Source organism: Eublepharis macularius, chromosome 19, assembly GCF_028583425.1.
Source record: "Eublepharis macularius isolate TG4126 chromosome 19, MPM_Emac_v1.0, whole genome shotgun sequence".
NCBI lineage: Eukaryota > Metazoa > Chordata > Lepidosauria > Squamata > Eublepharidae > Eublepharis > Eublepharis macularius.
The window spans coordinates 16001959-16026219 of record NC_072808.1 but is presented as its reverse complement, the minus strand read 5'-3'; the positions used below and the strand labels follow the sequence as shown (position 1 = coordinate 16026219).

The 24261-nt window shown below is 44.8% G+C and overlaps 1 protein-coding gene across 1 annotated transcript; it reads left to right on the top strand.

The window, feature by feature from the left end:
• The first annotated feature begins 10701 nt into the window (after positions 1–10701).
• On the top strand, positions 10702–24256 carry SUV39H1 (SUV39H1 histone lysine methyltransferase). The gene is made up of 6 exons (XM_055003435.1): positions 10702–10795; positions 18230–18384; positions 18814–19479; positions 21145–21291; positions 21394–21523; positions 22333–24256. The coding sequence occupies exons 1-6, from the start codon at positions 10777–10779 to the stop codon at positions 22467–22469; spliced, it is 1254 nt and encodes a 417-aa protein (XP_054859410.1). The 5' UTR covers positions 10702–10776; the 3' UTR covers positions 22470–24256.
• Positions 24257–24261: the final 5 nt, after the last annotated feature.

The window sequence follows — 24261 nt, the reverse complement described above, 5'->3', positions numbered from 1 at the left end:
TCAAACCTTTGTTCTCGACCATACCATATATAATCTTCTGCTTCTAACTTTCTAAAAGACATATCAGCTTTCATTCAACCCCTTCATCGTCCTTTCTTTCTCCTAGCCATATAATTGTGAGTTGTTTTTTTAAAGTGGTTCCCTTTTTGAGGCCAGTGTACAGGTCGGAAGAAGAGAGGAATGTAAGCAAAGCTCTTGTCATATAAAATAACCTGTGCTTTGTTAACTTCTGCAGAAATCCTAGCTGGTTGCATTCTTCACACCTTTTCTATTAAGAATGTTTTCTCTTGCTTTTACCATGGGAAAAAAGCAACCTCCAAGCTCTAAGACAGGCATAGATGTTTACCTTCAAACTTGGCTCAATGCTTTGATTGTCGTGAAGTTGTGAGGAAATAAGCCAGTGTTAACCTCACTGAATCTTTCCATCACTTTCCGATTGTGCCTTCACTGAGAGATATATGCTGTAAATTAAAATCTTTTTAACGGACCTACATTAAAACCAAAACAACAATTTCGAAAATGGCAAACCACAAACAAATATCTCTCCCAATTACTTTTGAATGGTCTAATTATATTAAAATAGCAGAGAGTTCAGTTTATTTGCTCAGAGCTGGGAATACAGGGCCTACCTTTGGTATTTTGATGCTGTGGGAAAGAGTCTAAGCATTCTGGTCAAGAAACAGAGATTCTTTCCTTTGAGTTCCACTTACACTCTCTTGCCCGCCTCTGCGGCTCATGCTTCTCTTTTACTCCATGTCACTCTTTTACTCCAGGGGAAGTTTGAAAAAAGTAGGCATTTCTCTGCTACTAGCTCTTCTATGTGCATAACTGCTTCTTGGAAAACATTGATATTGCACATGTGAGAGTGCTAGCAGCAGAGGAAGTTAGCACCAGAGAAGAGGAAAGCCTCCACAGCAGCCAGAGAGATGTACAAGGGGAATGAGGTCATGGGATCTAAGCCATTGTCTGCACAGAGTCATGTGGCCACAGAGATATAGCCGGATTACAAACTTATATTGGTTTTATACCGGTTTAAGTTTTGTGGTTTCCCTCAAGGAATCCCGGGAACTGTTGAGGATGCTGAAAATTTTCTATGAAAGATCCCGTTGTAGATCTACAGATCCCATGACTGAATGAAGCTGTGAATCATTGTTAAACTCGGTTAAATCTAGAGGAGTTAGCTGTGTTAGTCTGTAGTGGCAAAAAAGGCTAATTCAATCCTGGGTTGTATCAAAGGGGCCATAGCATCGAAATCGCAGGAGGTCATAGCCCCTCTCTATACTGCCTTGGTCAGGCCACACCTGGAGTATTGTGTGCAGTTCTGGAGGCCTCACTTCAAAAAGGATGTGGACAAAATCGAGAGGGTGCAGAGGAGAGCAACAAGAATGATTTTTGTTTCTGTACTATGCATCTGACGAAGAGAACTTGATTCTTGAAAGCTTATGCTACAATAAAATTGGTTAGTCTTAAAGGTGCTACTGGACTCTTTTTGATTTTGCTACTACAGACTAACATGGCTAACTCCTCTGGATCTATGACCAAGGGTCTGGAGACTGAGCCCTACGAGGAAAGGCTGAGGGCCTTGGGAATGTTTAGTTTGGAGAAGAGGAGGTTGAGGGGGGACATGATTGCTCTCTTTAAATATTTGAAAGGCTGTCATTTGGAGGAGGGCAGGGAGCTGTTCCAGTTGGCAGCAGAGGGTAGGATGCGAAGCAATGGGCTAAAACTACATGCACAAAGGTACCAGCTGGATATTAGGAAAAACTTTTTCACGGTCAGAGTAGTTCAAAAGTGGAATCAGCTGCCTAGGGAGGTGGTGAGCTCCCCTTCACTGGCAGTTTTCAAGAAGAGGCTGGATGAATACTTGTCAGAGATGCTTTAGGCTGATTCTGCACTGGGCAGGGGGTTGGACTAGATGGTCTGTATGGCCCCTTCCAACTCTATGATTCTATGATTCTATGATTCTAGTTGCAAAATAGTCAAGACAGAGTCCAGTACAGTAGCACCTTTAAGACTAACCAACTTTGTTGTAGCATAAGCTTTTGAGAACCACAGCTCTCCTCGTCAGATGCATTTCCAAGGTTCTGAACATTGCATCTGATGAAGAGAGCTGTGGTTCTCGAAAGCTTATGCTACAATAAAGTTGGTTAGTCTTAAAGGGGCTACTGGAATCTTTGGTTAAATCTGTAATATACAAGTGTCCAAAGGCCCCCAGCTGGTGTCTCACTAGCTATGTCAGGCTGCAAACTGGAGACCTCAGTGGGGTGGAAATAGGATGTGCTTTAGGAAAGGATGGCACTGTGAAGAAGGAGAGAACAACCTTTTGTGGCTCTAGGCTTCTTAAAAATAGAGTTCTTCACGTTGTGATCTAGTTCTCACAGTCAGTGGGTTTTCCTCTGCTCTTCTGTTGGAGCTATTGGTTGCACTTTCAAGGTGGTAAGAAAATGTGTATTTTAAAAGTTTCAAAATGTTGGTGGGGCTTTGAGATCTCCTGGAATTACAACTCATCCCAGCTACAGAGATGTTCCCCTAGAGAAAACGGCTGTTTTGGAGGGTGGACTCTATGGCATCACTGAACTCTCTTCCTTCTCCAAACTCTGTCCTTCCCAGACTCCATCTCCAAATCTCCAGGAATTTCCCATCCCAGAGTTGGCAACCCTTGCCTCTTGATCTCACGGAAAGCTCTTTTACTATGAGGCTCCTGTTTTCTTCTATCACATAGTGACAGGCATGGAGAAATGGCCATTTGGATGACCCTTAAGAAAGAAATTCTTAGAGTTCATGAGAGTATGTAGCTCTTACACTGCACACACCCTGGGTAAATAGAGGCAAAGAGACAGCAAGAAAAGAAAAACAGGCAGTAGGAGATAAAGGCAGCCACGTCACACAGGTCAGTGGAGGAACGGAGTAAGGTCAGGTTACTCCAAGCAATTGTCTTTTGGGGGGGAAAGGGGAAGAATTTTTCTCTATTTAGGCTATAAACAGTAACATAAAAGCTATAAACAATAAACACAACATTCTAAAACACACACACATATATAAACATAAAATAACAAACAAGAAAAAGAAAAAAACCCTAAAACTAAACTACAAATTGAGTTCCGATTTTCTCTGCAACAAATATACATCATTTTCAAAGTCTCGCTTATTCTATGTTAAATCTAAGAGCCTTCTTTCTTCTGTTGTTCATGATTCTACACACACACACACACACATACACATAAACATAAAATAAACAAGAAAACAAACAAACCTAAACTACAAATTGAGTTCCGATTTTCTTCACAACAAATATACATCATTTTCAAAGTCTCGCTTATTCTATGTTAAATCTAAGAGCTTCTTTCTTCTATTGTTCATGATTCTTAATCCAAGCAATTGTCAACACGTCATCAACAGAATTTTTAAATAACTTTTGAAAGATTTTCCAAGCAGCAACAGGAAGAGAAAAAAAGAGATTAGCCAATAACAAGTAAACATAATAGTACAGTGCAGGGCTTTTTTTCAGCTGGAGCGTGGTGGAACAGAGTTCCGGCACCTCTTGAAAATGGTCACATGGCTGGTGGCCCCGCCCCCTGGTCTCCAGACAGGGGAGTTTAGATTGCCCTCCGCACCAGCGCCATTTTCTCCAAGGGTGACCCACTGAGTTCCACCACCTCTTTTCCCAGAAAAAAAGCCGTGGTACAGTGTACGTGTGTTCCAATAGCTAGCCAAATATAAATTTATCAGGAGAATTATTAATGTGAAGTGTGGTTCATTGTCAGGCATTTTGGGACAGCAAATCTACATGAGGATAATTCTCTGTTGTGCTCTCATTGCTTCTGTGAATGCAGAGGAATTTGTAGTAACAACAGCAACATCCACACAGGGAGGGAGAAGACTGATTTTCTTGGTAGTTCCTTGTGTTTGCTAGCTCCCCCCCTGCCCCGCCCCACATCCACTGGCTACGGCTTTTGCTAGCTTAGAAAAAAAAAGGTAGTGGCTGTATCACTCTATCACTATAGTATGGAAGCTGGGGAGAAAATGTTGCCGTTTGGGAGGCGAGGCATGCCGACGGGGAAAAGGATGGGGAAATCCGACAGCACGGCTATACCTGCTTTTGTAACAGTAGTTCTGTGTTCATTTGATGTTTTCAGTTGGTTTTAAACAAAATTGTTGTGCTGGTTTATGTTTGTTGTACTCTGCTCTGAGCCCATTTGTGGGGAGAACGGACTAGAAATATAATAAACAAACAAATAAAAGTGAAGTTTCATAATACAAAGATAACAATAAAATTAAGAGCTGTCAAGTTGCAATCAACTTATGGCAACCCCGCAAGGGATTTTCAAGGCAAGAGATAAGCAGAGGTGCTTTGCCATTGCCTTCTTCCATACAGCAACTCAGGTGGTCTTTGGTGGTCCTCCCATCCAAGTACTCACCATGGTTGACCTTGCTTAGCTTCTATGCTTAGGTAGTCTGGGGCTATTCAGGCAGCAAGGATTACTTCTTAGAAAACATGCATGGGGTATATAGCCTTGCTAGGTTCTCATGGATGGCAGGCAATCTCCCAGCAACTGTAACCTCTGCCTGCCGATTGCTGGATATCGTTAACAGAACACCATGAAAACTAACTACAAACAATCAAGGAATTGTCAAGAATATTTACATCAATGTATATATATATATGGTAAAGTGCAAGGAAGAATAAATATATTTGATTTAAATAAATATGTATAGTTTTTGTACAATAATTTCATAAGTCACAATTCCACAAGTCTCATTTACAGTAGAAGATAAAAAGGTACAAAAAGTAAACGCTAAATAGCAAAGAAACACAAGCCTCTATAAATAACCCTACTACAGCAGGAAATTTTACTACATTTAAAGTGCTAATGCCAGTGAGTCCATTCATAAATAAGTTTTAAAAAACATATAATAAATATTCTTGACAATTCCTTGATTGTTTGTAGTTAGCTTTCACGGTGTTCTGTTACCTATAGTCTTCGTTCCGTGATACTCTCTGTTGTTATATAATAATAATAACATAATAATAACATTCGATTTATATACCGCCCTTCAGGACAACTTAATGCCCACTCAGAGCGGTTTACAAAGTGTTATTATTACCCCACAACAATCACCCTGTGAGGTGGGTGGGGCTAAGAGAGCTCAAGAGAACTGTGACTCACCCAAGGTCACCCAGCTGGCTTTGTGGAGGAGTGGGGAATCAAACCCGGCTCTCCAGATTAGAGTCCCGTGCTCTTAACCACTACACCAAACTGGCTCTCTCTAGATTACTAGCTTGATACCCGTGCTTCACTATGGTATTTAACTACTTTAAATCCAGTTATCGCCTTTCTTCAACTGTCTGCAGTTTCCTTGACCTGATTTTTACCTCAGAATACAGAGTTCCACAGCTGACCAATTAGAGAGAGAGGGGTGCAAGCAGGCAGGAGCCTGCCAGCCACATAGGAAAGCCATGCCCCACAGGGAGATTGGCGGCCCTAGTGAACTTTGAGGGGAAGATTGGGAGGGGCATTTTACCTCAGGACACATTCAATGACTCCCAATAGCAACTGCATACTGTTTAGAATGTGGGATGAGGACCAATCAGGCAGATGACCTTTGTGTTCCAGTTGTCTCGGGGGAGAGGGGGGAGAGAGAGGTGTGGAATGTTGTGAGCCCCAATCAGCCTGCATATGCAAATGACCTTGAAAGGCTGGCCCAATCAGGGAAGAGTGGCTGAGCTGGCAGTGGGCAGAGGCGCAAACAGGCAGCAGCCTGCCAGCCACACAGGGAAGCTGTATCCCTTTGGGAAAACACATTTTACCACTTTTTACCCCCTTAAGGGGCAAATTTCTTAAAATCCCTTCTTTGTGGGTGTTTACATCATGAAAGGAACGTTCTCCCCAAATTTCATGTTTCTAGGTCCGGGGGTTTGGGATGGGCATTGATGAGTCAGTCAGGACACTTGTCTTTACATCTATAGAAGACCAGATATCTGTAGGAGGAGGCAGTCACCTGGAAATTGCCTGCCATTGGTGGAGGCTTGGAGGCAGGCCATGGAAAAGGTCATGAATGCACCCACATCTCCAGCGGATGACGTCACTTCCAGTGCGGCCCAGAAGTGGCAGTGTCACTTCCTGGTCACACCAGAAGTGATCTCGGCAGGTGCCAAGGGGCGTGTGTATGAGGATAAGGAACCTGCTGTCCCCACTAACCCTCTCCCACCATTCGCCAGGAGGCAACCCTAGTGGGTAGCACTGCAATCAGTAACTGTTGCTTCTAATCTCAGCCCAAAGAACTCAAGTGCTGTTTCCCTGGGTTATTGCTGCCTAATTAGGTTGGTGATACTCAGTGTACAGCACATGGAAAGCTACTTTCACGACTGCCATCAACCAAGAGAACCACATTTAGTTTCCAGCTTTGCCATGAGGCCTGCAACTCAGGGAGGCTCGCAGTTTACCTGTTACTCCATTGGCAGCTGTTTCAAGGTGGGAACCAACTGCCAAGCAGAAGCGCCACTGGGCAAGGACCTTGCCTGCTTTCCTGAATCATGGTGGCAGGGGCTCAGAAGAGCCACCCACAAGGGGCAAGTCAAAGAGTTACATGTGACTCCTGAGTAAGGCTGCCAGACCTCCCACTATGGTATTCCACTGGTAGCCCTAGTAGCCCACCACTACTCCGAGTGGTGGCGAGAATTTTTTTTAAAAGGCTATGCTATCCATGCTGCTATGGTTTACCATGAAGTTTCCAGCAATTCCTAGAGCTACCTCTACATCACTTCAGGGATTTCCCTGGAAGTGGTGTAGTGGTGTAGCTGATGTCGTACCCCCTTTCTCCACCCCAGCCCTTCCACTGAGTGCCAGGCTCAGCTATCTTGCTGGTTGCCAGAAACAGCTGGGCAACCTGTCCAAACCACTATCACTGAACTAGTATCACTGAACTAGATGCATTACTTCATTATGTGGTAGAGAAAGTAGGGCCGTTTCCACACTACTCACCTTCATCTGTAACGCTGTGGAACGTCGTGAAAAAAACACGGAAGATAGTGTCTTCTCATGAGAGTTTTGTCGCGCAAAAACTCGCACGAGAAGACGCTATCTTCCATGTTTTTTTCGCGACATTCTGCAGCGTTCTGGATGAAGGTGAGTAGTGTGGAAATGGCCTAGTAGAGTTGCCATATCATCTAGAAATCTGGCTATTGTCTTCATTTGGGTTTGCCTGGTCCAGGTTGTGATATCCTGGAGATTTTGAGGGTGGAGCGTGAAGAGGGTAGGGTTTGGGGAGGGGAGGGACCTCAGTGGGGTATAATTCCATAGAGTTCACCCTCAAAGCAGCCATTTCCTCCAGGGGAACTGATCTCTGTTGCCTGGAGATCAGTTGTAATTCCAGGAGATCTCCAGTCACCACCTGGAGGCTGGCAACCGTATCTTCATTTAGCATCATTTCCCCCAGATTTTTTAATAAAATGCAGTTGTAGTTCAATTCCTGTTCTAATGTCTTTTTTTCCTGATTGACTAGGCAACAGAAAATTTGTCCATTTATCTCTTTAGTATTCTATGAAGGAGAAGTTGGAATTTTCCAACTGGAGGAATCGTTGGATCCTTACATTGGGGACACTGCCACCTCCCGGTTAGAAGACTTCTAATTTTACAAAGGGGAGGATTATGCCATCTCTCCAGGCTGTCCGTCTCTTTGAGGAAAGAAGGGTTTGTTGATGTGATTCACACATGATTGGTCGGGGGCTGAGGTCCCTACCCTGAGTAAAAGCCACGTGTGAGTGGTGGGTTTTCAGTTCCTGTATGTGCAATACCCAATTCAGATATCCAGATAGGCACTATGGCACATGTGAGAAGGCGTTTCTGCTACCTACCTCTGTTCTTTTTGTCAGGGGGACACCATTTGGCCCTTTGAGGAAATCCATGCGTTCCCTGGGATCACATACGTGGGTTTCATTGGCCTGCATCAAGTAGGCTGGGAGCAGGGGGGAGAAATACCGTGGGAGGGGATATGATTCCCAACCTCTCAGTGGGGCCTGGAAATCTGGAATTACGACTGAATTCCAGACTGTGAAGATCAATTCCTCCAGAGAAATTGGCTACTTTGGAGAGACGACTCTATGGCATTATATCCCATTGAGGTTCGCCCCTTCCCCAAACCTCACCGCCCCTAGGTACCACTCCCAAATCTGCCGGAATTTCCCAATCCATAGCTAGGAGGGGGAAGGTTGACCCATTCACCACCTATGCCATTCTCTCAGTCCAAATCAGGCACTGCTCACCAAAGAATTACGGATCTGGCTGTTATACAGGGTGTCGAGTCCAGACTCACCATGTGTATTCCTTAATGTTTGAATTTGCAGCAAGCAAAAAGCTCCTTTTTGCTGTTTTGTCACATTTCCTTAATCATGAGCTTTCCCCTCCCATGGTAACATGTTCGGTTGGGGATATACAAAAGATAAAAATTGAGGTTTTGAGGAAGAAATCTTGAAGGTTCTTCCCTGTAAGGACTTTCACCAGTCCTTCCCATCGCAGGTCAGGGCCACAAAGGAAGATTGCAAGATCCAAATTAAGGAGTATAAAACCTTGCCTTTCTTGTCAGAGCTCCTTGTGCATGCTCACAAAAACACTTACCCATTTTTTTATTGTATTTTTTAAATTTTTTCTGTAAAAAGGCAAATGAATTCTCTGCGCATGCTTGGAAAGAGGTTTCGATTCTTTGGATAGCTGAGAGTAAATTGAAACTGGTAGGCAGCCACAGCCCTCATTGTGCAAGACCCGAGGAAGGCTGTCAATGATAGGACGTTTTGGAGGTTATTAATGCAGAGAGTTGCCATAACACACCCATTTCTGATTAAACATGCACAGGATTGTGTTTAAGTCCTTCACACCCCAAAATGAAGGAATTTATGTCCTGCATGAGTGGGGGAATAGTCCATCTTGGATGCTCACCAGGTTTGGTGCTTTCCACCATGAAAAACTATGTAGAGGAAGGCAATGGCAAATAGAGTTGCAAGCTCCAGAATGGGAAATTCCTGGAGATTTGGGCGGGGGGAGGGGAGCAGAGAGAGGGTTGGTTTGGAGAGAGGAGAGAGCTCAGCAGTGTATAATACCGTGGAGTCCACCTTCCAAAGTAGCCATTTTCTTCAGGGGAAATTATCTCTGTGGCCTGGAGATCAGTTGTAATTCCAGGAGATCTCCAGCCACCCCCCGGAGGCTGGCCTGTTGACAAACCACCTCTGCTTCTCACCTGCCCTTAAAGCCCCTTGCTTGGGTCCCCATAAGTTGTGCATGCACATGCTTGACAATCATGTTAGAATATGAAGTAAGGTTGCCAGCTCTGGGTTGGGAAATGCCTGGAGATTTGGAGGGAGGTGGTGGAGACAGAGAGGGCGTGGTTTGGGGAGGGTCCTCAATAGGGTATAATGCCATAGAGTTCACCCTCCAGAGCAGCCATTGTCTCCAAGAGAGCTGATCTCTGTCATCTGGAAATCAGCTTTCCATGGAGATAGATCAAGATGAGTAGCTGTGTTTGTCTGTAGCAGTAGAAAAGAGCAAGAGTCCAGTAGCACCTATAAAACTATCAAAATTTGTGGTAAGGTGTGAGCTTTTGAGAGTCACAGCTCACTTCTTCAGATCCAGATGGGTAGCTGTGTTAGTCTGTCTGTAGTAGTAGAAAAGAGCAAGAGTGAGACTAACAAAATTTGTGATAGGGCATGAGCTTTCGGTGAAGAAGTGAGCTGTGTTTCATGAAAGGAGGCGCTGCTATCAAGAGTATAACTTTGTAGCTGTAGATTAGTTATGTTTAAAATGCCTACTTGGAAGTCTTGCTTCTTTGGAATATCAAAATGTATTTTGTGATGTAACTAAGGATACTGTTCCTTAAGTCAACCAATTATTATAGTGCATTTTAGCCTAATTCATTATCTGTACAGTTATTAAAAGTAGCTGTAGATTACTAGGAAATTACATCATATAAGCTCAGACCTATTTCCAATATGTGGTATATGCTGTCATGAAAACTGTTTTAAACTTTTACCTTTGTCATTTTAATTAAAAAAAAAACACTAGGAAATCAGCTGTGACTCCGGGAGATCTCCAGCTACCACCTGGAGGTTAGCAACCTGTTGTTTTCCGTCTGGCTTGCCCATCTCTTTACCAGCTCTTGCAAAACTCTTGGGCAAGAGGGAACTGGGCTCTCTCTTTGCGCAACTGACAGCTGGTTCTTGCAGCCCATGTTTTTACACGGAAGTAAACCCATGGGACTCGCTCCCTAAATAGGGTTGCCAGCCCCCAGGTGATGGCTGAAGATCTCCTGGAATAACAACTGGTCTCCACTGGCCATAGGGAAAAGTTTCCCTGGAGAAAATTGCAGCTTTGGAGGGTAAACACTATGGCATTATACCCTGCTGAGGGCCATCCTTTCCCCCAAGTTTTGCCGTCTCAAGGCTCCCCCTCCGAAATCTCCAGGAATTCCCCCGCCTGGAGCTGGCAACGCACTTCCAAAGCGGGCCAGGCGGGGCGCGGGCTTTGGCTCCCGCATGCAAATGAGGCCGAAGGAGGCGGGCCGTCGGGGCGGCTCCGGGCGGGACCGCGGCCTCCCCATTGGGCCGCGCGGGCGCTCCTCAAAAAGCCCGGCTCAATGGGCGCGCGCCGCCGGGGGAGAGCCCCTTTCCCTGCTCCCTTTGCTGCGGAGGATGAAAAAGTTTTCTGGCGGCCAGAAGCGACGGGGAGGGGAGTGGAAATAAATAAATAAAGACGACGGCGAAGAGGAGGGAGGGGGGGAACCCGCAAAATGGCGGAAAATTTAAAAGGTGAGTGTGAGGCGGGAAGCGCGTTGGGGCTTCAGGGGCGAGCGCGCCAGCGAGCCTGAGCGGAAGGCGGCGGCGGCGGCCGGCGCGCGTGTGCGCGCCCCCCGGCGCGCGCACGTGAGGGGGGGCTGTTTTGGCGGGGAGGGGGCCAGAGGGAGGCCGCCGCGAGCGCAGGAGCCAATCGGTGCCCGCCGCCGCCAACGTTCGGAGCGGCGCGAGGCGGCCGCGACCGTTACGGGGCGGGCGAGTGGGAAGCGCGCGCGCGCGCGCCGGGAGCCTGTGGCGGGAAGGGAGAGACCCGGGCTGAGGCGGGCGGGTGGCGGAGACCGAGGAAGGGGCCCCGCCGGAGTCCGGGGCTGGCGGCGCGGGCTTTCTCCCTTTCGCCGCCCCTGAGGGAAACTTCCGTGGGAAATTAAAAATACCGACTCGCTTCGTTGCCTCCCCGAAGACGCTTTCCTGGAAGTAAGCCCCGCTGAATAACATGGGGCTTACTTCTGAGTAGGCCTGCTTGAGGGGGAGGGCTGTCTTTTTCAGCCGCTCAGCCCCTTCGCACGACTCTGAATTGTTTTTATAGATCGCCTTGTCTCCTCAGATAGGGTTGCCAGCTCCGGGTAGGGAAATTCCTGGAGACTTGTGTGGAGGCTGAGGACAATGTTTGAGGAGGGCAGGTATACAATGCCATATAGGGTTGCCAGCTCTGGGTTGGAAAATTCCTGGAGATTTCAGGGGGTGGAGCCTGGGGAGGGCAGGATTTGGGGAGGGCAGAACCTCAGCGTGGCATAATGCCCTCCGTAGCAGCCATTTTCTCCAGGGAAGCTGATCTCTGTCACATGAAGATCAGTTGTGATTTCAGGAGATCTCCAGGTCCCATCTGGAGGTTGGCAAGCCTACTTAGAATCCGGTTTCCAAAACAGCCATTTTCTCCTGGGGAACTGATCTCTGTGGTCAGGAGATCAGTTGCAATTCCAGGAGGTCTCCAACCACCACCTGGAGCTTGGCAACACTTGCATACATTAAGCACTCTTCTCCCTCTTTCACCTTTACAACAACCGTGGGAAGTGCCTGAGTCGGAAACAGTGAGGGGCCAAGGTCACCCAATGATCTTTAGGACAGGGTGGGGATTTGAACCTTGGGTGTTCAGGGCAATAGTCCAGCACTGCACCACACTGTCACCATGTGCTTGCCTCGCCCATGGATGAAAAAACCCTGTCCTGTTTAATGATTCTGCCCCCCCCCCAAGTGCACACACTTTGCTTTTGCAGAGTCTTTTCCTTCATGGTTTCAGGATTGCTGGCTGTGGTTTGGGAAACTTCTGGAGATTAGAGGGGCGGAGGTGAAGTCTGGGGAGAGCAGAGTTTGGGGAGTTTGACCTCAGTGGGGCATGATGCCATAGAGTCCACCTTCCAAAACGGGAACTGAACTCTAAGGTCTGGAGATCGGTTGTAATTCTGGGAAATCTTGAGACCCCACCTGGATGTTGGCAACCCTATATAGTTTACTAGATACCCCTCCCCCCCAGTCATGTCCGTATTCATAGTGCCATCCTAACCCTTAGCTTGGTTCCCTAAATCACATTACTGGGTCCACAATTTTGCCTTGATATTGGGGTGGGGATCCTTTAGCACCAAACTAGATGGATCAGTTGAATGAATTTTGTGGAGCTGGTATTACTGACCTGGCCTCCAGAATTGGGTTGACACATGTTTATAATAACTTCAACCCACTGGTTTGCTTTTTGTAAAACACACTTGAGTTTTCCTTCATGACTCCTATGTTTTTGTTGCATCTGATTTATTACCTTCTCCGTCCTAAGAACTTGAGTAGATGACTATGTTCTAATCACAAGATATAATTGTCCCTGTCTCTTCATCCCAATCCTTTCAGTATATGCTCACACTAACCTTGCACCTAGTCTTATGTGCTTGAAAGGAATGAATTTTCTGTGGGTGAAAGGCAGATTTTTTGAACAAACCAGTTTTCCAAGGACTTTGCTAAGTGTCGTGTCTGTTTGAATTGTTAGTATGTATGGGATTAAGTCACCTGACTCCCAGAAAGCTAAATTGATAAAGCAGGTATACAATCTAGAGATCCTTTTAGTGGACTTTATTTGCTGAAAAGTGAGACGAAATACTTAGGTTACTCTGGGTCCAACTAATTACTGCAAATCAGCCACTAACAAACTTAAGAGTGTAATTCTGTGCAAGTTTATGCCTAAGTAAGTCTCACTTTGTTCAGTCAGGCTCACTTCTGTGTAAGTATGCATAAAATGGGGGAAACGTTTTTAACACTTAAAATGGTGAAGTTTTGGAGTTGTCCCCATGGAATAAGCTCTAGGAAGAAAAGAAAATCAATGGGATGGATAACATTAATGGGCATCTTGTAATATCAGGGCTTCCGGAAGGATGTCTCAGCCCTAGATCCCTTCCAGTCCGGGTTCTGCCCGGGACATGGGACAGAGACGTTGCTAGTTGCCCTCATAGACGATCTTCGTAGACATCTGGATCGAGGTGGCTCGGTGCTGCTGATATTATTGGATCTGTTGGCAGCGTTTGATACAGTCGATTATGGTTTTCTGACTCACTGCCTCGCTGATGTGGGGATACGAGGGACTGCCTTGCAGTGGGTTGTCTCTTTTCTCCATGGTTGGGGACAGAGGGTGGCGCTTGAGGAGAAATTGTCATCCCGCCACCCTTTGGGGGTCCCGCAGGGAGCAATACTCTCCCCTTTATTGTTTAACATCTATATGTGCCCCCTGCCCGCCCAGTTGGTGCAATGTTTCGGACTTGGGTGTCATCAATATGCAGATGACACCCAGTTGTATCTGATGACGGACGGATGGCCCTACTCAGCCCCAGATGTCCTGGAACATGCTTTTGCAGCCGTGACTGGTTGGTTGAGGCACAGTTGGCTGAAACTGAACCCGACGAAGATAAAGGTCCTGTGCTTGAGCCATGGGGGATTCGGTTTGGGACTCTGGCTCCCGGCCCTTGATGGGGCACCGTTAGTGCCAGTTCCGAGGGTTAAGAGCCTGGGGGTGATTCTGGATGCCTCCCTGAAAATGGAGGCACAGGTCACAGTGGTTGTCAGGTTCTCTTTTTTCCATCTGCGGCAGACCAGGCAACTTGTCCCTTACTTGTCAACCCGTGACTTAACTACAGTGATCCAGGCAACAGTCATCTCTAGGCTAGATTACTGTTACTCGCTCTACGCGGGGCTGCTCTTGAGCCTGACCCAGAAATTACAGCTGGTACAAAATGCAGTGGCATGTGTTATTACAAGAGTGCCAAATAAGGCGCATATAACACCAAACTTACGCGAGCTGCATTGGTTGCCAGTGGAGTACTGGATCAGATTCAAGGTTTTGGTATTGACCTATAAGGCTCTGTGCGGACTGGGTCCAGCGTATTTATGGGACCGTCTCCCCATATATTCCCTGGAAGGACACTCTGATCAGGGGACAAACAGCTGTTGGTGGTGGTCCCTGGCCCCAAGGAGGCTCACCTAGCCTCGACTACAGCCAGGGCCTTTTCGGACCTGGCTCCCACCTGGTGGAATGCTCTGTCTGCCGGCAGGACCTACTATCCTGCCAGGCCCGCAAGACAGAGTTCTTCCGCCAGGCATATGGCTGAGGCTGGGCCTCCGCCGGCCTGAAAAAAGGGGTGTATAAAACCTTAATCCTCCCTGTGAAGGCTGTCCACCATCCTGTTTTAAATGTGTATTAATAGAAATACACTGCTGTTTTAATAATGTTTTAATGTAGATGAATTTTTATTGTATTTTAATATGTTGTTATCTGCCCTGAGCCCACCCGCGGGGAGGGCGGAATAGAAATTTGAAATAAATAAAATAAATGTTTATAGTTTGTTCTGAATTAGATTCTACTGTTTTATGCTCATCCATGTAAAATAGACTTCAGACTGCATGGAAATGTCTGTGGTCTAAGTCTGTAACCTTGACAATTGGCAGAAATTCAGTGGTAAAATGTGTTTTTTTTATAATGGCACTAAACAAAAAGAATGGGCAAAACTGGACTATAGGAAGCAGTTTGAGAACCAAAGAAATAGATTCAGGGTGCCACCCTATGTCATCCTGGCTCAGTTTGGGACTGATAAAGCGCACCACTGGCTGCAACTCAAGACACTGTGACACTGAGAGATCTCTATCTTTTGGTGCTACACCTCTGAAGATGCCAGCCACAGCTGCTGGCGAAACGTCAGGAACTACAATGCCAAGACCACGGCAATACAGCCCGGAAAACCCACAACAACCATCAAGACATTTACACAGTTACATGTAACCTGCATTTTATCCACTGGAATAGAACATTCCTGCAAGTACTCCATTTACCTTACATACAAGGTTTATCATATAAGGTTTATAGTGAAGTATTAAGCAGTTTTCTAGTCTTCCACACCAAATAGATAGCACACAACTCCACATGTTGGGGCTATGAAAGGAATGATAGACAGGAGATGAAGTTTTTGTCTCAGAGCTGAGTTAAATGAAAAGCTTGTGAATGGTGTTTGCTGCTGTTGGATTTCACAGAAAAAACAACAACACTTTCCACTGTGCAAGGTAAATTTTGCAGATGAAGTTTGTCTGCTCCTTCTGAAATTTACAGAAAGCGAGCTCTTGCTCCCCCTCCCTTGACTCCTTCCAAACATAAAGCTCGCAGATGGGCTTCTAGATTGCAGAAATGGACTACAAATGTTCAAACTCCACCTCCTTCCTTGCTGCTGATCTCCTAAGCTCCTTCTTGCCAGACAGGCAGCCGAGTACTGTGGAAAGCTGCCTTGGGAACTACATTTTGAAGATGGCTTCGAAGAAGATAGTTTTTCACATGCAATGGCTAGATTTCAAACATGTAAATTCCAGGGCTATCATCAATTGCTGGAGACAAATACAGCGGTAAAGTGTGGTACAAAACTTTTGAAATAAGTAATATGGGTCTCATGCACAGGAAGAACCTGAAAACTAAGTCATCAGTCCATTGCAATATATTTTGGTTCAAAACCAAATGCAAGTTCAGGTAGTGAAAGCACAGAGGAGAAAGAGACAAACTCAGTGAAAAACATGTTCAAAGTGATGAAAAATGCAAAGAAGTACCTGCAACACAACCAGTACGGCTGTCTATGTAATCAAAGACTGTTAGGACAGCAGAGTGAACTTAGCAGTTAGTGATGAAGATGTCATTTAACTCTTGTAACAGCATCATTGAGTTTTCAAGCAAATGTTCTCAGACAGCCAAAGAGCTCAACAGTTTCATCTTGGAAAAACAAAAGCAATGTATGTTGTAGTTTTTTGCTTGGCACCATATTTCTCTGACCTCCTATCAAAACAACTGTAGATCACCGTTTTCTGGAAAAAAAAGGGGGAAAGAAGAAATGAAAACCAACCCTGACTGGAAAAGAGAAGAAATTGGAATGTGTTGCCTTCATGTTGTACATTGGTCTTTTAAAACAGGATTGCATACACTGAAATGAGACATAAATTCAGTCTTGTGCAACATGTGTTATGTATTCAAAGATTCCTGTCTCCTAGTAATACTTCAACTGAAAGTAGATTTTCAGTTAATAAGTCAATGTTAATAGAGAATTTGCATGAAGAAACTGTTGCCTATTAACACCAGGTTTATGATGCTATCCTGAATCTATTGTAATTGATAAGAATATTGTAGCCAGTGAGGCATTCTCACACTCAATACACTGAGTACTTGTAAGTTAAACACCATAAGCAACAAGAAGAAACCTTGATGAAAAGGAGCAACTAGGAGCTAAAATGGAAGAAACGATCAGAAACTAAGGGAGTTTCAAAACAAAAAGGAAACTAGAAGTGATAGCTGTATGTTGTTCTGTTATCTTTTTTAAAATAATACTTTTTAATCTCTCATTTCTAACTTGATTTTTGATTGCAATTTCACAATTGTAAGTTTCATATGGTGGTTTCAGTTCAGCCATTTGTTCCAAGAATATTAATTGAAAATTATTTTATATAATTTTAGTGTGGTTTTAAAACAAGAACAACATGTTCTGTTGTGTTAATGTTTAGATATATGAGTTGACATGTCCTCTTTGAATTTTTAGTAGTGTTTCAAAACACATGTATTACTTCAGTTAGCAATCAGTGTTTAAAGAAGTTCCTATTGAAGCTCCTGTCTTTTCTGAATCTCCTGTGTTTATACATTTCAGTATTTGTGTAGTTTTAAACTATTTAATAAAATCTTTATTTAATGTAAAGATTTGAATGTTTTAACGTGGGGCTATTTTTAAATGGTGGTCAGGGAAATGGAAAAATTTAGGGAAGATAAAGTTCTCCAGTGGCAACCATGTAAGCCATTTTGGGTCCCCGTTGAAGAGAAAGGCGGGTATAAATGAAGTAAGTAAATAGACTCCACTTTACCTCTCTTACTGCTGCCTTTCAACTTCTCTGATCAGCCTTTTCTTGGAGACTGGGTAGTTGAATGAAACGATTTCAGAATCCTTGGCAAGTGACCTGATCTAGCTCCAATGCGTGTTAATCAAGCCAATTTTTATATGAATACCTAACTTGAAGTATCTAAGCATTACCCAGGAAAGAGCATGTTTCTGATTAAGAGAACTGTGATTCTCGAAAGCTTATGCTACTGTAAAGTTGGTTAGTCTTAAAGGTGCTACTGGACTCTCTTCGATTTTGTTTCTGAACAAGCTCCTTCCTCTTTTTTTCTCTCTTACTAGTTTGTAAATGGAGGAAATAATGCTATTTCTTAGGGTCTGGACTAGTTGGAAGAACTGGCAATGTTAACAGTGACTCTTTGCTTAGGATGTAAAATTGATCATAGTATCTTGATGGTGTATGTTGTTTGTATAGATAATGACGAGCAGCTAGTTCTACTGCCATATCTTCCTAATCTGTGTGCCAGTCTCAATTGCATTTGGTCCTAGTGTGTCAGACTAGGATTTAGGAGATGTGGGTTGAAACACCCCTCACTGGGTAATTTTGGGCCAGTCACACACTCTCAACCTAACTTGCCTCAGAGAGTTGTACGGATAAAACTAGAGAGGGATTCATGGCTGCCAAGTGCACGAATATATGAAAGAGGACAAAAGCAAATGAAAGAACTGCAGGTTTTAAAGAAAACAGCTATGGTGGAAAGCTTATGGCTGGGATGAGTGGAAGACTGGTCTGGAACTGGCATGCAGAAGTCAATCTGGGTGTGTGATAGGGGCCTTCTAAGATTCCTTACCAGCTCTTCTGGCACAACATTCTGAGGTTTCTTTCCCCCTAATCTCTTGCCCACTAGGGGTCGCCGTAAGTCAGCTATGACTTAATAGCACTCTCCATCTCCTATGACCCCTAAATTAGCAGTCTGATGGGAATAGCCTGATAAACTGACCATCTTTTGAAAGTAAACCTGTGCTGTGTCTAACAGTTCCTATCTGCCCTTTTTCCCATTCCCAGCCCCTGTAGCCTGCTCCGTATGTTGCAAATCCACTCGGTCCCAGCTCCAGGATTTGTGCCGCTTGGAAAAGCTATGCTGCCCTTCTTTGGGAGTCACCAGGAAAAATCTCTATGACTTTGAAGTGGAATATCTGTGTGACTACATGAAGATCCGGGTGAGTGTTGCAGCCCTTCCCAAAGCTTTTGCATTACTTCTTTCTATGTGACCTTGCATTTCTCTTCCCCAGTTCTCAGTCAACGATTTCTGTATAGAGTCTTTGCATTATTTTGGGATATTCCCCCCCCCCCCCCACACACACTTCCTGTTTCGTTATTCTTAGGCAAGCAGTACTGACATGGAGAGCAAATCTCCCTCTTGTGGATGGAGATCTACAGTATTGGAATTGCTGGGAAGAGATTATGTAAGACTTGATGTAAACAGTATAAGATTGCTAAATTCTCTTCTGGTTTTTTGGGATCTACCCTTGCCTTAGGGTTTTAGTAGAGATTACTGAGATACCTTACTTTCTGGGGTCTGTTTTCAGCTCTGGGAAGAGAATGGTCATGTTTCAAGCTAACACTGTGCATGGTTGCTTTTTGCCCAGGATGAGGAATACTATCTGGTGAAATGGCGGGGCTACCCTGAATTGGAGAACACCTGGGAGCCCCGTAAGAACTTGCGCTGCTTAAGCATCCTTAAGCAGTTCCACCGGGACCTAGAGCAGGCGTTGATCCGGCGAGGAGACAAAATCCAAAAGAACATGCGCTTTCTTGACCAAGGCATTACCAACTATCTGGTACAGAAAGCCAAACAGCGGCAGGCTCTGCAGCAGTGGGAGTATGAGCTCAACGCCAAACGCAATCACAAGGGACGCATTGTGGTAGAGAATGAGGTGGATTTGGATGGGCCTCCGCGGGACTTTGTCTACATTAATGAGTATAAGGTTGGGGACGGCATTGTCCTCAATCAGGTGGCTGTGGGCTGCGAATGCCGAGACTGTCTATTGGAAGCATCGGGGGGGTGTTGCCCAGGTGCTTCGAACCATAAGTTTGCCTATAACGAGCTCGGCCAAGTGAAGATCAAGGCTGGCATGCCCATCTATGAGTGCAATTCTCGCTGCAACTGTGGGATGGACTGCCCCAATCGTGTGGTGCAGAAAGGCATCCGTTACGATCTCTGCATTTTCCGGACAAATAACGGGCGTGGCTGGGGTGTGCGCACGCTGGAGAAGATCCGCAAGAACAGCTTTGTCATGGAATATGTGGGAGAGGTAGGATGGACAGGCATGATGCAAAAGAAGTTTACATGTGGCCTAGGATGCAGAAAGAGATTGAAACTGGGTTCACCTGTGTAAAGTTGTAAGAATGGAAGCAGTAATGCCTCTGCTCATTGAACAGATAGGAACGTCATACATGCCAATTAATGCGAGTTAGTCCAGGGATCCCCAACCTTTTTGAGCCTGTGGGCACCTTTAGAATTTTGAAGTAGGGCAACGAGTGCCACTACAAAATGGCTGCCACAAAAGGCAGAGCCAAGCAGTTATACACAAGAGGAGCGGGAATGGGAAATATACACAGACAGAAGAAACCCAAGGGGTGGGGGAATAACACATAAAAAGAATATGGCCAGTGGGAGCAAAGGAAGATTCTGTTTACAGGATCCTGGATCCTTCTCCAGTGATTGGGGTGAGGGGAGGATCCAGGTGAAAAGCCCCTTTAATTCTATGAAGGCAGCTAGTCACTGTTTCTGCCTTCACAATATCCCCTTCTACTTTCTTGAAGCACATGGATGCCTGGGGAAGTTCATGTGGGTGCCATGTTGGAGAACCTGGTCTAGTCCATGGTTGGAGTCTCATCTGAGTTCTCATGAAAAGGCTCAGCGGAGAAGACTACTTTATCAGAGAAAAGAGTGATTTTGGAAAGATAGTAGGACAAATAGGCAGGATGTATAAAACTGATTTATCTGTAAGGGCTAAGCATGTGATAGAGTCCCCTGAACTTTGTGATGAAGGAATGCAGAGGTGGAGTGGAAACTTCCCAGTTGTTAAGAATGTGTACATTGACTTGTCTCACCCTTGGTTTTGCCAAATATTAGCAGTCAGTCCTTTGAATTCCAGGAGCAGTGCTATCAGGGAGAAGCGGTTGACCTTGCTTACTCAAGTGGGGCAGTTAGCCGGACTTCTCCAAGGAGAAAAGAAAAGTTACTAGATGAATTTTGTTGCTAACCCACTGAGATATTCATTGAATTCTTCCAGTATTTCGTCTCCTTAAAATCTTGATTTTCCTTTCCCCTTTCTGTCATAAACTGCTGGTGCTCAGTAAGATGTAGCTATGTCTTACAGCAAGAGATCACTTTGCAATTACTGAATTAGGTTCGTGCAGCATTTATTTTTTAGTCCATAAGACGAGAATTAAGATAATCTATTACGTTTGTACGTGACTGTTTATAAAACTTCTAGTACATATCATTGCCAATAAGAAAGTAATAATGGGACAAACCCTGCCTAATACGTATTAGAACATTATTTGCTTCATGCCATGAAAGATTCATATCAGCGATGAGATACTTTGGAACCATCTACTGAACATTTGGTGGTGGCAAAAAAGATGTAAATTACCATACCTCGTTGTGTGGCTGCTTCAAAGATTACTTGGAATTTAAGGAATCATTCCACAACTTCTCTAGTACAGTGAGAATAACTAGGTCTGTGAATACAGAACTTTCAAGAGTTAACCAGAGCTTTTGAATGTTAATGCTGTTTCTTGCTGAAAAAAGGACTAAAATATTAGGATATATTTAGAAGGCACAGAGAAAGGCAGAAGAGCCATAGAAGCAATGGGTACAAAAATGCAGGGAACTGATAGTTCACAGGAGTGGATTAAGAAAGCAGAAATGCCTTTCCTGCATGCTGAGTTCACTTTCTTTTCTCTCCCAGATCATCACATCAGAGGAGGCTGAGCGACGGGGTCAAATCTATGACCGGCAGGGTGCCACTTACCTCTTTGACCTGGACTACGTAGAAGATGTATATACAGTGGATGCTGCCTACTATGGCAACATTTCGCATTTTGTCAACCACAGTGTGAGTAGAGTGTGTCACAACTGCAAGGGAGGCATTTCCCTAACATGCCACCTGATTAGGACTTGGCTTGATTTCTCCCTCATTTTTGTTCTCTACTTCCAGTGTAACCCTAACCTACAGGTGTACAATGTCTTTATTGAAAATTTGGATGAGCGGCTGCCACGCATTGCCTTTTTTGCTACTCAGCCAATCCGTGTCGGTGAAGAACTCACCTTTGACTACAACATGCAAGGTAACCTGCAGTAATTTGGAAGGGCGGTGGAGCCTATTGCAGTTTGCACAATGTAGTTTGGGGTGCAAGTATTAGCACTAAGGATCCTATTGAACTAGTTGAAAAATCCAGTTTGATTTTGTCTGAGTTAAAATACTCTTATTGGTAACTTAACTTTGGTATTCTACTATATAAAAGGCTAAATGTATTCAAGACAACTCACTTCCTACTCTGGTGCGCCACCAGAGGGTGCAGCTGTGGAGGGAAGCCCAGATGAGGCAGCCAGACCTTCAGCAAGTGTGCCATGGTGGGAAACCCAGGCTGGGATCAGGAGCGGAGCAGGTGGCAATGCCCGCTTACCCTTTACCTAGCTGGGATCAGTCGAGGAGTAGGTGGCAATGCCCATCCCTTCTTCACCCAGCTGGGATCAGGAGCGGAGCAGGTGGCAATGCCCATCTGCCACTCTCAACCAGCTGGGACCAGGCACAGAGCAGGTGGCAATGTCCGCCCCCCCCCCCTTCACTCAGCCGGGATCAGGTGCAGAGGAGGTGGCCATGCCCGCCCCCCTGTCTTCATCCAGCATTTTTTCTCACAATGGGCTTTGTTGCTAGTCTTCTATATATAAGTGTTAGGTAAATAGAGGGCATTATGAGAGGTCACAGTTAAAGGAAGTAGGCCGTTGCCAGAGTGCAGTCTGTTGGGCCAAATAGCCATGCTATCAGGGAGCATTTGCTGGGAGCTGTAATATGATGGCGTGGTAAGAAACAAGAGTTCCTGGTTCCACTATGGATTCCCACCATCTGCCCCTTTTCTCCCCCCCCCTCCCCCAGTGGACCCAGTAAATTCAGAGAGCACAAGGATGGACTCTAATTTCGGTCTAGTGGGAGGCCTGACTGGTTCCCCGAAGAAGCGGATGCGCATCGAGTGCAAGTGTGGCACCGAGTCCTGCCGGAAGTACCTCTTCTAGTTCCTTGGCAATTTTGCTTGGAAAATGTCTGGCCGTGCTTGAACTGGAAGGCAAGAGATGAACTGGCATTTGCTGCTAAACAGCAGGCAAGAGGGTAAGAGTCAATAATGGACTAGCTTGAAAAAAAAAACCCAGATTATCAGGACTATGAACTACATAGAGGGCAATTAACTCAACCTCTGTTGTATTTCCCAGCCCTACATGGCAGCTTCTTATTACCAAACAGAAGTATTCTAAATGGTAGGCAAGGGACTTTTCAATAGGTGACTGAATCGTCAAACTTGCTGCTGAGATGCTGGCTGCAAGGACAACAGTCTAGAACAAATCATACGTCTGCAGGAGTGTTTTCTCCTCTTCAGTTTATTATTAGAAAGGCTTGATTGCAGGTGCTCTGGGGCAGAGAACACTGGTTAATTTCTTTCCTTTGTTGTGGTTTACTAAGGGCTAGAATGTCTCTTTCTAAATTGGAAGCACTTCCTGGTTGCCTTACAGATAGGGGGGGGGGGAACCCAACCACTTGGTTTTTCATGGATTTGACTGGGCACAAGCTCTGTATTACCTCATTGTGCTATATATGACTGCTGTCCGCCTCTATACATTCATGGAATCTCCTTTCAGCATAGCATGGGGGAGAGAGTTCAAGAGAATTTGTACTTGAAGTTGCACTTAATGCCTACCTTGGAGTTGTCCTATGCAAACAGACAAGCCGTTGTCACCTCTCTTAACTAATGTATTTTTTTCTAAAAGGACATTTTTAAAAGTGTATTGTTGGAAGTTGGTTGGGGCAAAGAATCTAAGCTTCTAGACGCAGCTGTGTTTTGGGAGCTGGAATGAAGCTTCTAATTGATGGCTGATGAACTTAATTAGATGGTTGGATTCTTTATTCTGTTTATGACGTAACACTTTTTGTATTGATTGTTTCTTTTAAAAAACAAACAAAGTCAGATGCCTTGAGTAGTCTAATTGTGTATGGAGAATGGGAACTGGAAGCCCTCTTGAGCCTAGCAAGAGGAAGACAAAACTGAAGTTGGCTAACATTTGAGGAAGTCATAGCAAGCGCTCGGTGCTTTCACTCACTTGTAGAATATTTTAGCGGCCTTTAGTACAGAAAAAAGGGGGCAGGTTGTTGCAGGGGACACTGAACTTACGTTTGACATATAGATGTTATGCTTTTAAAACTATTTTTATCTCTTAGTATCCATTTCCCTTCTAGTAATCAAACCCACACTTTATGAACTATCTACATCATCAACAATCTAGTAATATTTCTTAAACAATAGGACACATTGCCTTCCTTCCTTGCCTTATGAAGAATGAACTGCTGAGCAGATCTTCCCACATTTCACCTTGTACGTGACTGATAATGGGATATCTCTGGGTTGTAACTCCTGGAAGTAGAGACCTAATGGAGAATGAGCTGCGCTTACCTTAGGTTTTAGTGATGTTAAATTAGAAATAATTAGTTTGTGGCCGTTGCAGAGAAGGGATTCAGTTTGAAGAAAAAGTGCAAAAGAAAAGGGCTTTCTCTTTTTCATTAAAAGATGTAGGTCTACTCTAATCTCATAGTGCTGCTGCTGATTTTTTTTAATGTGGAAGGGTAAACAAAAGCTTTTACACACCATCTATACAATTTTCTAGTTGTTCGTGTTTCCATGTTCAAGTTTGACTTTCACATCTAGCTAGTTGCTTAGAATAAGTAACTGATGGAGCTGCTGTGGTTGATAGGCAGAAATTTACTAGATGCTGCTTTCAGCTTCAGCTGCGGAGAGTTTCTATTTATCCAAAAAAGAGG